At 41.8% G+C, this 14,167-nt stretch overlaps 1 protein-coding gene across 3 annotated transcripts in view; it reads right to left on the bottom strand.

The window, feature by feature from the left end:
• Nucleotides 1–186: 186 nt before the first annotated feature.
• The window catches only part of zdhhc14 (zDHHC palmitoyltransferase 14), a 22,426-nt gene continuing 8,445 nt past the window's right edge, over nt 187–14,167 (bottom strand). Inside the window, exons 3-10 of one of the 3 annotated variants that reach the window (XM_085132206.1) lie at nt 12,881–13,024; nt 12,620–12,757; nt 10,863–10,911; nt 9,831–9,933; nt 9,646–9,755; nt 6,571–6,679; nt 1,317–6,053; nt 187–499 (exon numbers count right to left, since the gene is read on the bottom strand). In XM_085132206.1, coding sequence (XP_084988332.1) covers nt 5,604–6,053; nt 6,571–6,679; nt 9,646–9,755; nt 9,831–9,933; nt 10,863–10,911; nt 12,620–12,757; nt 12,881–13,024 — 1,103 coding nt within the window. In that variant the 3' untranslated portion in view covers nt 187–499; nt 1,317–5,603. Of the gene's footprint in view, nt 6,054–6,570; nt 6,680–9,645; nt 9,756–9,830; nt 9,934–10,862; nt 10,912–12,619; nt 12,758–12,880 lie in introns of all 3 variants that reach the window. The other 2 variants (XM_085132203.1, XM_085132205.1) reach the window with 2 other exon arrangements.

Genomic DNA, 14,167 nt, shown 5'->3' with positions numbered 1-14,167 from the left:
GTTTAAGACCAAGACTAAACTCAAACAGTGAATTGACATTAGACTGGAATTCATAAGATGAATAGAAATACTGCTGAAGCTGAATGATTCATTCATATATGATTTTTTTTTCTCCAATTCACCAGGTCTGTATAGTTCAGTATGACTGTGGTACATGATACAATAGAATAAATACAGAAGAATAAAAACTTTGTGAATAACTTTACTCTTCTTAAAAATAACTCATAAAACAAGTAAAAGTACAAATGTGTACAAGTTAGAGACTTCCTCACTAAAATTTTAATTGTGTGTTAAAGAGAAAGAGATAGAGTAGAGGATGCAGAGTCCATCATCACTGAGGCCGTCTCTCCTGCATGAAGTCCAGGTGCTGGTTTTCCAGTGTGTGCGTCTGATGGCCCAACGCTGACTCAGAGCCATAACACCATCAATGGCTGCAGTATGGAACAGGTGTGGGTGTGTCCTCATCTCCCAGAGGAGTCCAAATTGTCATCAAACAGCCCTACAGACACAAAAATGTGAAAATATAAACAACCAGACTATCAGGAGTGATTTAAATACTTTAAGACCTCTGTGAAAATCATTTACAGTATATATCACAGAATTTAAGGCCTTTATAATCACAAAGCATACAGAGAAAAGTACTAAACTGAATCAATTTCAGCTTTCGTTTCTCATGATGTATATTGTATTAATAATTAAATTTCATTATCTGTAGCTTTACCACACATTTGCCACACAGGTGTAGATACTGTAGGTTCAGTGAATGCTTAGATTGCACTGATTAGAATATACTGGACATTCAAAGCTAAGATTCAGCACACTGTGTTAGAGGCTGGGATTTGATGAATTCATCATATATACAACCTTTGATCATCGTTTATGTCCAGTTGAGAATGAATCTGCACTCACATATTAAATTAACTGAAATCAGTAGTGTGATCTCCAGTCTTTATATGCTGAATGAGAGAACTGAAAGCTGTTATTTTAATCAGCCTGTCTCAGTTGTTTTAACTCACAAGTATCACAAAGTAATGTGGTAACATCTGGACTGACGAGTTTACTGTCAGCATTTTAATCGCTAGTTTAAAGGCTGTAGGCTGCAGCCGTTGCTCTAACACTGTATAAATGTAAATGGGCCTCAGTGCTGGTTCTAATAGTTTGAGCTGCTTCCAGCTTTATTTGTGAAGAGCACAGCAGCTTACAAAACACGTAGCTAGCTCGTACAGCTGCGACGTAAAACTTTCACAAGCTAAGATGACCTTAAAATAACGGGGCTACCTGCGGTGATGCTAGCGTTAGCCACGTTAGCACGTTACCTTCACAGGTGGTCAGACTTTGTAAACAGGCACTCAGTCAGAGGTTGGGCTCTCCGTTTCGCTGCAGGGTCCCTTCATTCTTTATATATCCGTGTCGAGCCGAGTGTAAATCCCGAGGCCGAACGGCCTTTGTACAAGCACACACGCTTCTTAGCAGGGCGAAGCTATGAGCTAGAAAAATCCAGGCTGGCAGACAGCCTGTGTCTGACCAACCAATCAGAGAGCTCCTTACATCCCACGGTGTGGCTAATTTGAATAGCAGCAGGATTTTTAAAATGAAGTTGTTAATCCAAATGCTAATCCAAATGCTAATCCACATGTTAATCCCTGAGCGAACAGGAAAGGGAAATGGATTTTGAAATGCAGTTTATTAAAGTGCAATTCGAAAAAGGTTTTTGAAATGCAGTTTATTAAAGTGCAATTCGAAAAAGGTTTTTGAAATGAAGTTTATTAAAGTGCAATTCGAAAAAGGTTTTTGAAATGCAGTTTATTAAAGTGCAATTCGAAAAAGGTTTTTGAAATGAAGTTTATTAAAGTGCAATTCGAAAATGTTTTTTGAAATGAAGAAAAAGCATTTTAAAAATCAGTTTATTAAATTGGAATTCAAAAATGAATTTACAAATGCAGATTTTATTCTACAATTCATTAATTAAGCACAGGATTTTTTATTTCGATGTGCGTGGCTCTTGTGGTCCTCCACATTTACCTACATTTTATACCAGGATCATCTTTTAGCTGTGATTCCGTCTGGGTAAAAACAATTTTTGTATATATTAAAATTTTAAACATGGATGAATTTGGAGTCTTCAGTGCTTGTTTCCAGTCTTCTCTGACAGTGTTTTGTTCTTTTCCTGTCATCCTGGCTTCTATCATTATTTTATTTATTTCAGCTGCTCTACTTCCACTATCAGTCCACTAGATGGAGCCATGAAACTGCAGCACACACGATGCATTCACGGACACACATTGAATCACTGTCACTGGAAACTTCAGTCCATTAATATTCAGTCAATTCAAAAGGATCAGCAGTGTTAAAACTTCACACCAATTATTCTGGCTTAGTTGAAAGAAAACTGTACACACAGTGATTTACTGTTAATGAGAAGCTTCTTCCATCCAGTCTCTGTGAGCTCAGCCAAACCTGCTACCAAACATTACTTTCATTAATGATTAGTCTGCCATTTTTCTTCTATACTGAATGTTTTCCCATCAAATATCAGTTAGAGGTTCCAGCAGCTGAATTTAGTGTCATCATTATGAAAATATTCAGTTTAGTATCATCAACAACAAATAAATCCATTAAACCCTGCCAGCACACAGCCCGTGTGAAGCACAAAATACAACCAGCAATCTGAATAATTAGGATTAATTTCCTGTCAATCAATTATCGAGTGACTCATCTGAAGGCTGCTGCTATACAGTCAGTCATCTGTATTTCCTTCATATGTTTAGTAGGATGGAAAGCAGGAACCATGTTAGCGAAACATTGTATATTAGGAAGAATGTAATAACCTGACAAGACAACTAACAAACATTGATGTCATCTTATTGCGTATAAATTTAATAGTGAGATGATGTGTTTCAAACAGTTTTCTTTCTAAAGAAATCAATAAAACATTAGCTATTCTTCAAACTGTTTGATTCCAGCCAATAAATAATCTACAGTTATCTGGATTTGTCTTCTAACACAACAGTGATATACATTTTGTCCTGAAATAAGATCTGAACATGAAACAAAAAAAATGTTCTCAAAGGAGAGGAGTGAGAACATCACAAAGTCTGTGAGGGCCACCCAACATGGCGATCATCAGTGAGTCCATTTCTCCTCCTGCTGATGAAGACTCTGAAGGTGTCCTCACCAACCAACTGTTCAATTACTTTTATGGAAAGTTCTGAAAATGGGGACCATGAATAAAAATGGCTAAAATTCCAAAATAGCTAATGTAATACTTTTGTTAAACCCCTTAATTTAAAGCTGTCTTCATTTTCATTGCATCATTTTAGTTTTATTTAAAATCGACTATGGAGGTGAACAGAGGAAAAGTTTAAAAACTGTTTCTCATTGTCCAAAAACGTATCTTTAATCAGCTGTTTTGTAGAATAAAGAACACCCTCACCTGGCAGACTGAGATCAGTCAGAGAAGTTGTCACGCTTTTGTGATTGATATTTTTGTCCTTTATCAGATCTGTTCTCTTGTTGCTTTTTAATTAGTGATGGATGATGACGACTTAAGTGCAAGATTGTGCATAACTGATAAACAGTATCTGAAAGTCATGACCTTAAAAAATACTGAAACAGGAAAAAAAAAGACCTGAAACAGGACTCGAGAAATGATCTGAACCTTCAGCTGATTATCCACTGCTCACCGAAGCCTCATTAGAAATGATCTCAGTGGAAGGACGCCTGTCAGGAAGCCGTTCTTAACGCAGGGGAACAGGAGGAAAGGCTGAGGTATGAAGATCAGAGGAACAGGTCTGATGGAGAGATGGCTCCACATCATGGTCAGCGTGTATGAGGAAGTCAGGAGGAGGTCCAACACTGAGAGTCTGGCCTTTTTTTGTGTGTATGTGATTTTAAATTAATTTGATGATTTTATTATAGGACCATTTGGTGATTATTTTGGTTCTACAGCTTTGGAAAAGTGTGAAAATGAACTGAGTGTAAACTTGTTTTATTGGGTGGTTTATGTTGTATGAATAAAAGACAGGTTTGGTTCATTGTCACTCCACACCACAAGCAAAGTTTTCCCAATGATTTAAAGGTGTTTTTTGTCATTATCCCCAAAAACATTCACCACCAGGGGGCAGCGTTTTACCAGCAGGTGTGTTTTTAGCTGTATCCCCATTTTCTCACAGACTTGACCTTTTACTTTGGTCGTCATTGTAAATAAAATTGTTCTTAACGACTTACTAGGTTAATTAAAGGTTTCCCTCAGGGACTGCACCATCATGTGGTAGGAGCTGGTATTACGTTAACACCTGGCCCAGCTAGCGTTCACCTTGAGTTTACATCTCTTCGACACAACATATAAAGTCATACTGGCCATTTCTTCGCCTAAAAACGAAGCAACTTTAAACGCAGGGATATCCAAAAAGCACCTTCAATCCTCGGCTGAACGTCTGGCAGTGTTGTTGCTTCCCTCCACTCAGATCTGCACAAGTTTTCCAGAAATTTCTTATCCTCAGAAATAAACATCTATATGGTAGGACAACATCTGCCTCAGCCAGTCAGTGTTCACGACAACACCCCTGTTATAAAAAGCTGCTGACGATCGTCTTTGTGGCTTCTTAGCTCGTTCATTTGTACCATTTACCTGTCATGTGATAAACATCTGAGTATAACTTTTAATTGGAGGTTAATGTAATTTGTTAACTCATCCATGCAGCACACAGACGCCTACATGAAGACTCCACGTTGCTGTGGTGCATCTGGGCATCCTAACGCATGAATTTGTACTCAGGAAAAACATGTATGATGGATTCGTCCATCATTTAAACCAAACACTAAACCTTCAGTTTTCCTGTGACTCACACAGAGAAACATGATGACGTGAAGACATTTGAATATCATCATGCAGCTCAAACTGATCTTGAATTGGCTTTTTGTTTTTTATTTGTTGACATGGCATCACAAACATTGATTGGCTGAGGCAAATGGTGGTCTCAGAACACCAACCAGTTACCATCAGAACCAAAAAACAATCAAATATTATTTATTATATGTAATAAAATAAAAAGTCAGAGTTTGTAGTTTTGGTCCTGCTGCTGCTGCAGCTGAACGTTTGGCATTGAAGTAGCTTATTCTGGATTCAACGTTTTTAGCAGGAATTCAAAGAATGGAGGTTGGTCGAAGGATGAAACACGAACGGGAAGTGGACGAGGACCAAGTCCAGCTTTGGTCCTCAGACAGAAGTCCAAACAGAAAAGGTGCTTTTGTGCAAAAGTGTCTTGAGTTTACTAAAGTAATATTTAATACAGGACAAACGGGGCAGAACAGGTGGACTTTCTAAAAGCTGCCAAACAAAGTCACAAAAAATGTGAAGTCGAGAAGCTTCAAAGACAAAAAGTCTAAAAGGGAGAAAGTGTCAGCATTTCTCTGGCGTCTGGAGACAAGTCTTTGCTGTGAGGACAATCTTCACCGGAGACGTCAGGCCATCAGTTGAGTTTGTGATCAGATGTTTTACTGAGGTGTGTTCGTTTTTATCATCACGATTTGGAAACAGTTTGTTTTATTTGTTTAGTTTTTTTGAACATAAACAGTAAAAATCTGTCCAACGGACGTCACATTCAGACGGAGCTGAGCTTCACCAGCCCCCTGACCGAGTCCTCGTGTAGAGCGTCCTGACTGGCAGGGTCGTACAGGGCAGTGGGGGAGGGGATGGCAGGGTGGGGTTGGTGGTGGAGGTGGAGGTGCAGGTGGGTGGGGCAGGGCAGGGCACCCTGTGGCGTGGCGCATGGCGTCTCCTCCGGACTCACAAAGTGGTGGTGGTGATGGTGGTGATGTAGGTGCAGGTGGTGGTGACAGCGGGAGTCGACAGCGGCGTCCCTCAGCGTCAGGACATTGCCTCCACAGGATGGCAGGGACGGCTGGGCAGGGGCAAGGTAGGCGCAGGGGCCCCCCAGAGTGGTGGTCTTACCTGGCAGCGGGGCCAGCACGACGGGGTCGCTGTGCAGCAGAGGCGTGGTGGCAGCCTGCAGCACAAACTTGGTGCTCTGGATGCACTGATCCTGATCACACTGAGAGACATTCAACACCATAAAACTTTATTTACAACACATTCACCTGAATGACCACAAAAGCCGCTCAAGTTTCCAGGATGAGTGAAAAGACCGAAACAGCGCATCATCAGGGCTGAGTCCCCTGCTGGACCAAAGAAAGAATGCAGCTTTAAGCCAGGCCCGTCTTTAAAAGAACAATCAGAGGTTTTTACTCTTTCGATGTTTACGTCAGAATGATCAGTTCATTCTGATCAATTTTGGAAGTTTAACATGTGCTGTATTAATAAACATAATTAAAATAAAGTCACATTTTACTGTTTTTTTTAAACTTATTTTTATCCCCTTTAACCTTTTATTATCAGTTTGTTTTATGTTACACCAGCCAAACAGCTTTAGCTTCTTTTCACCCAAGAAACGTAAAGAAAAACAAAAATCTACATTCAAACAGTTTTGAATACGTGTGTTTCAGATCCTTATGATGATTTTTCTCTGTGACGCATCAGTAACGGGCAGTATGACGGCGTCCTTCACCTACCATGTTGCTGTGGAGCTGAGTGGAGGCGTAGCTGCTGTTGCTGGTGCCATTGGACTGGGAGACGGTCTGCGGCATGCCGGAGTGGATCAGACCTCTCCTGTCAATCAGACTGATAAAGAAGAATCACAAACAATCACATTCTGAGGAAATAAAAACCAGTAAAGAGACCAGGGGACCAGTTCAGCCTGGCCAGAAACACACAGCCCCGCCCTCCTGGGGGCCAAAACTGGCTTCAGGATCAAGTAATATCCTGTCTCTGGTGGGGTGGGGGAGCCTAGGCTAGAACATGAAGTTGAGAGACGTTGGGTCAAACACCCGGTCCAACATCATCCAGGCGTCCTCGATCTGGGAGATTCAGGTAAATAAATCAGCCTGTGGCTGCAGGAAAAGTGAGTTTGACCTGAAACGTGTGTTTGTGTGTTTGTGAGCGTGCAGATGGACGCCGCCACCTGTTGCCCTGTAAGCAGGTGGAGTCGACATGTTCAAACGCTGTGAGCAGCCAGCCGTGAGTAAACAAGCAGACTGTATAATGAGGCTCCATATGCTCATCATCCTTTTACTTTGAAAATCCTCCTTGCATATCCTCCCAGAGGCAGCTCGCTGTTACACATCATCACCATTATTAATATTAATATTAAAGCTGGTGCCTTGTCAGAGAGCTCCTGCTGACCCGCCTGGACGCATCATCAGAGCCTCGTCTCCTCCGTCTGTGACCTCAGAGGACGAAACAACACGGACACAGAGGAAAACCCTTCGTCACTGTTTTCTTTTCACGGTTTTCTCTTTAACTGAATCTCCACAGAGGCACCGGGCTGCAAACACCAACACTTCTCTACACAACATTCTTCACTGACTGTTTAAAACACTCGAGACACATTTCAGTCGGATTCATTCAATAAACGATGTTTAGTAAATAAGAGGCTGTAAATAAGAGGCGTCCTTCAGCGAGCCGGATCAACGATCAAACCTCCAAAAATGTGAAAATATTACAAAAAGAATTTCCCGGAGATAATTTCAAAAACATTCACAAAGATTAACGACAACAAAAAGAGAAATTTCATTTGCAAAAACAAACAGTCATTTTTTTAAAAGCAGCCGGATCACAGAGCAACTGAGAGACAAGAAAAGCTTCCGGCCGGCCGATCGACGTTTTCTTTGAGAGCTCCCGAAGAATGAAATTTACAGTCCGTGCACATCGCAGGGATCTGATCACTCAAGCTGCACACAGATACTTTCTGCTGCTCGGCTTCATTTTTTATATTTTTTGTCCTTTTTTCTTTTATCTAATTCTGTGTTGGACTAACTGTTTGCTGCTCGCTGTATGGATTAGTCCTGAATTAGGATCTTAATGTAATCCTGTTCAAAGGATGAGTGATTTTAGTGCTAACCGTCGTGTCTTTTGGGGCTTACTGCAAAAATTCTTTGAAGAGTGCTCTGCAGGCCTGACTTAGTCCTGATTTCACCGGTTCATTTATTTCATTTAGACCACAAATCAGATCTTAGTCCTGCTAAGTGCTGAAGTCAGGTACTAGCATTCCTGACTGTAATCCTGATTAGTTTATTCTGTTTGGCTTTAACTTCAGTGATGAATGCAGTCCTGAGCTAATGTTAAATGATTTCTACTTTTAGTTCCAACTTTAGTCCGGAATCTGTTTAATTCTGTTCAGATTATTTAATCTCTTAATCCTGTTTTTTGATTGTTTAGCTTTAAATTCAAAGCAGACAGACCTGATGTTAGCCCTGAAGTCAGTGTTTGGAGCTTTAATATCTGCAGTGAGTCAATAGAAGCTCGTTGACCAGAGGTGAAATGATCAACAGCACAGAGAATAAAAGAAGGCGAGTATGCAGTATATATATCTGATAATTAAAAGCACAGGGATGCGGTCTGTGTCTGTTCCTGCGCTTAGTTAGAAACCAAAGCTCCGCCCATAAAAGCTTAACTTTGTGCTGAGCAAGACGTCATCGATCAGCTGCTTTGACAAACCAATAAAAAGTATCGGCAGCGTGTCACAGAGTCCCTGCCCAGGTCTCCCGTTGTAATGATGATATACGGCATGCGGGATGGAAACATAGAAGCTCATGGAAGCGGCGAGGAGGCGGTAACGATGAAGGAGAGCCATCGCTCGGCCGCTCTGATCGTTCTTTTGATTAATTCTGTGCAGAAGACGAGCCGACAGTCAGCTGAGAGACAGGAAGCCGTGAGGGCTGTAATTACTCTGTGCAAGGTCTCAGCTGAAGACTGTCCTCGTTAAACACAGAAACTTGGCGTCTGCTGAGAGGAGGGGGGAAGAAGAGAGACCGCCTGAAGCACCTTTATGTTCAGAGACCAGCAGAGCGAAACATCAGCAGCTTCAGCAGGAGCAGCAAGGCAAAGTTTTCAGGCATAAACCAAGAAAGAAAAGCTTGTTTGTTTCTTGGAGCTCCGACTTCCAGGAACAAACAACTGAGGCTGCAAAGCTCCAGCCATCGAATCCAACAACACGGCTGTTTGTTTATTACTGAAGTCATTTCAATCTTGAAATTCAGCTTTCCAGTTCAGCTTTAAGCACCATTTACAGTGATTACAGGTCATTTCTAAATACAATGCAAAGTACTCCAGATTTTTTATTCCCAATTTTAGCTCAAAGTAAAGTCCTGAAGAACTCTTTAGTCCTGACTTTAGTTCTAAGATTGGTGCTTAATTTAGTCATGGTTTCAGTGCTGATTTTAGTTCAAATGTTACTCCTGTTTTTAGTCCTAACTGTAGTCTAAATTTGAGCCCTGTTTTAGGACTGATGTCAGTGCACTTAAGTCTTTTATAATCCTGATCTATTTAATCCTTCTTAGACCGGGATTCATTTCATGTATTCCTGAAAACAATATCAGTCGGTCCTGATTTTAGTAACACCTTCAGTGATCAGTGCAGAGCTCATGCTGGATTTCAGACTATGATCAGTTTCACCTCAGAGCAGCCCAGAGTTACTCCTGCTCTCAATTCTTCATTTAATCTCCTTTAGCCCTGCACATAACTCTCCGTATTCCTGGTTTTAGTCCTGATTATAAGCACAGAGTTTAGTCCTGTTTTTGGTTACTGACCTGGGAGGTAGAGGTCCACAGAGGGCAGCACAGCAGTTGGTCAGGATGTTCCCGTAGCTGTACGGGTTGTAGTTATCCTTCCCTCGTTTGGTGGACCAGGACCCTTTAATCTGGACCAGACAAGAGTATCAGAAACATCGCAGGCCTTTTTCATGCTTAGGTCCTCGAACTTCAGGTATACTCACGTCCTCGTTGGTGGTCTGGTTAGAGCTGATCAGGTAGGTGTGGAAGCCCGACAGGCCGACGATGGACCAAACGGAGAAGAAACACACCACCACCTCCAGGACGGTGCAGAGCAGGGTCAAGGACTGACTCGGGTCTTTGGATGGGGGATAAAGTGGAGCTACGGGAGGATTTCTGTGCGTCTGCATTAACGAACTGAAGTGATTTTATTTGCAGTAAAAACTGAAAATGGCAGAAACAGAAGATTTACTGTTTCTGGTGTGACAGGGTCAGCAAATTTGACCTTGGCAATGCATTGTGGGACATATTGACCTGTGGTCACAGCTGATGGTGACAGCAACAGACGGATTGATTTTGGAAGGAAGCCGTATGAGGGGTAATTAACGCCCGGGTTTGATTTTCTGTGGCGGCTGCAGGCAGACTTTACTCTTTATTTCTCCAACAAAACTGGAAAAATTATAACTGAGAAGCCGGAAGAACACTTGCTGTAAGAAACACAAACTAACCTGATGTTAAATGTGATGCACATCAGTGATGGAGGAGAGGCTGGTGTCTTTATGGCTGTGCACCAAATGAATCAGACTGTAGATGCTTGAGGAGGTGAACGTGGCCATGACTGTGCTGATATTACAGAACCAAACTAAATGCTTGCAATCATTTATGGAAAATGTAAAATGACTAAAGAGTACGAGTGCGTCCAAACCTTCCTGTAATACGAGGCATGTTTAAGTTCACAGTCTTCACATGGAACCTGTTTTTATTTTTCTATGAAAATATCTGTATGTATCCTCCATCAGTTCCTTACACACTTAGAATGTAAAAGCACAGAGTGCTGCCCCTCAACAGGCTTCCAGAGGCTAGTAGAGAGTGGGCTGTCAGGGGGAGGAGCTACAACAGCTTGTTTCAGACAGAGGATGGTCTGAAGGGCTGCACCAAGATGGAGTAAAAGAAGAAGGAGGAATATTTTGCATGTGAATAATTGAAAGTTGTTTTCAGAATAAAAAGGAGCTGAAACTGTCCATGGGGAAGGATATCTGGCTGGGCTGTCTTTGAGCGCGCTCAGGAAACCCGTCTGGTTCGATCCTGCAGAACACAGAGAGAGAAAACCATCATCTGGCCTGAAGTGTTCAGTTCTCTGCCCACAGTCTCATTTTCATTATAAAGAACATTACAGCATCCAATCATTAAAGAGCCCTGAAACAGAGCCTGACTGAATGCTCTGTTTCAATGTGACCAGGTAGAAACATCTACACGTCTTTATTTTCTACGTCCACATGAATACATTTCTGGGCTCAGTTAGCTCTTCCTCTGCCTTGGTGTCAACCAACCCTCTGTTTTCCTGTGTATAGTGCATGTGTGTTTGGGTGCGTCAGCGAGGATAGGCAACAACTACTTATTCGGTCGTCATCTTAAAGATGTAAACTGCTGAAAACAGATGGCTGATGTCACAGCTCCCTGCATTTATATCAAAGTCACAACAGCCAAAAACAGAAAACCAGCGGCGCAGCCCTCAGAGGAAGCTGCGTCTTCATCTCAGCCAGTCTGCCAGTCATTAGTTTCAGACGGCGGCAGCTCGAGGCTTCGGGTTCCTGACGGTTTGGACCTGCAGGGCAGGAAAACAACATCCGCAGCCTAAGTGCAAAATTAGGTCAGAGACAGAGAGAAATCAGCAGGCGCTTTTAGATCCAGAAACACAAAGTCAATGATCTGTGCTACAGTTCCTCCCAGGCAGCAGCCAGTTTATGTGGATTTCCACAAAAACAGGAAAGAAGAGAATTCCACAAACATGGTTTCACAATCAAACATCTTTGTCGTCAAACAGGGAGGAAGCTTAGCCTGAGAAACACCCACAGCAAAAAGACCACCAGGCAAGATTCGAACAAGGCAAATCACAATTAAGATCTGGACTAATCTTAATTTAAAGACTCACAAAACCAACACGAGACCCACAAGACTGAAACAAGTCTGAGAACTCCTGCAAGGCCAGAGTCACGACCAAACAAAGACTGGCACTAACCTGAGGACCTGGAGTGAGACAAGAGGGACCAACGAGACCAGAATGAATCTATGATGAGACGACTGAACCTATTCAGACTGTTTGAGTCTATACAAGCCAGAAACAGAGACTGCAAAGAGAAGAACGACCTTTGGGTCAAAGTGAGGAAACGTTTAAATCAGCTGGTGAGTTTCTTCCAACAGGACTCTAATCTGCAGCTTTCTCAGCATAAAAAACTGGCCCAGTCTGTCTGACTCACATTGATCAGCCTGTCAGTCACAGGACAGTGGGTGGGGCTGAAGGTCACTGATGGGTGAGTTACATTACACAGATTAGAAATCGCTGCAGAGACACAGCACTTGCTGGTCAACTGACCTCTTCCTGAACACTTCCTGATAGCTCTGCATATCCTGTCATTGTCAGCACAACAACAAAACCGAGTGCCCAGATATTTTATTTTATTTACTGTGGAGAATGATGATTACTTTCCTGTCTGATGGTTTTCTTCGGTTTCACTTGGTCACCAGGATCGTCTCTAAAAATAACTTTGCTTTGGTTTGATCAGAGTCTTTATTTTGTCCACGTTTCTGCTTCTTCTCTTTTTTTCTCTGAAACATTTTCTCAGTTTTTACTTCCTGCCAAAAAGTATCAGAGGAGCTTCTATAAATAAAGTTTTTATGTTGTCTGAGCGCAAACGTGCACGAATCTCTGCAGAACATTAACCTAACTAACAGAACTATGTTCGATGTAGAGACCACAGAGGAAAAGGTGTGCGGGGGCGGTGCCGTTACTCACTGAGGATGACGTGTGTGATGACGAAGGCAAAGATGAAGACAGTGAGGAGGGACAGGGAGAGGATGAACAGGTAGAAAAAGCGATAATTCCTCCGCCCGACACAGTTCCCCACCCACGGACAGTGATGGTCGAAGCGCTCTGCGGGAGGAAAATCATCAGAAAGTCTGATTTCATGTTTAATTTAAAGCTGGAATCAAGCAGCACAGCCAGCAGCTTTAGGACTGAGCTAAGGCTGTGACACACAGGGAGACACGCACTGACCCACGCAGTTGTCGCACAGGCTGCAGTGCGACGCTCGGGGTGGCCTGAAGATCTTGCAGGTGAAGCAGTATTTCAGCTTGACCGTCTGCCCGTTGATGAGAACCTCTCGGGTCCGAGGAGGTGGCCTGGAGCATCCTGCAGAGTCTGAAAGCGCACAGCAGATGGGTAATGTGACGACCCCGTACAGAGAGGCAGGCCGTGACATTTCGCCCTGACCTTTCAGATTCAGAATTATTTTTATTTTCTTTTTCAGTAAATTTGGAGTTTTGTTCTTCTTTCTAAGATAAAATCTGCTGATTTCACTCACACAGGAATGTATTTGGGCCTTTGTGGGGATTCTCATTAGTTTACCTTCCCGGGACCTTAACGGAAGGTTTTCCTTCCCACTGTCACCAAGTGCTCGCTCAAAGGGAGTTGTCTGATCGTGGGGCTTTCCTCTGTATATTGTAGGGCCTTTACCTTCAATATAAAACACTTTGAGACGACTGCTGCTGTGATTTGGTGCTTTGTTAACAGGACTAGAGATGGCACGATACCACTTTTTTATGTCCGATACCAATATCATAAATTTGGATATCTGGCGATACCGATATGAATCCGATATAGTGTGTTTTTTAATCAATAAAACAGTTTTTTTAATATCTTGCTGCATTTTGTATAAGTTCAAACTCAAGTTTAAATAAACAACAACACTAAAGCTATTCTGTTATACATGTATGTAAAAAAACACACTGCACCCAAAATATTTCATAGTTCAGCAACACTGATCAATCTAATAAAGTTAAACCTACTCCATCCTCCCTTTTCTGGTATTTTAAAGAGTACTTAGCAGAAATATTAAGCAACCTAACTAATAGGGCTCTAAAACTCCCAGCAAAAGAAAATAGGGAACCACCCACCCTCTACCTCATGATGCTTAATCGATGTAATCAACTTTAATTTGATGTAGTGTGGGGGAAAAATGCACAGAAATAAATTATTTTTCAAGAATAATTAAATAGATTCAACATCTTTCTTCAACAGAATTGCAGAATTCACAGATGGTACTTTCCCAAAGGAAAAAGTACTACAGCTTACTAGGGTATATTAGACTTACTAATATACCCTAGTATATTACTATATACAGTAATGGACTTCTATACATTTTACATCAGATTAAAACTTTGGGTGTAAGAGTCAGATAATTATTTATTAAAAACTAGACATTTTAAATGAGAATAAGAAAGAAAAGTATGTCTTTGTGCCCCCTTTTCCCTGTTAATGCCCTATCGGCCCCCCTGCCTAAAC

This window comes from Neolamprologus multifasciatus, chromosome 15, assembly GCF_963576455.1.
Source record: "Neolamprologus multifasciatus chromosome 15, fNeoMul1.2, whole genome shotgun sequence".
NCBI lineage: Eukaryota > Metazoa > Chordata > Actinopteri > Cichliformes > Cichlidae > Neolamprologus > Neolamprologus multifasciatus.
Note: the sequence above shows the minus strand (reverse complement) of the source record. Positions and strands in the feature narration are given on the sequence as shown.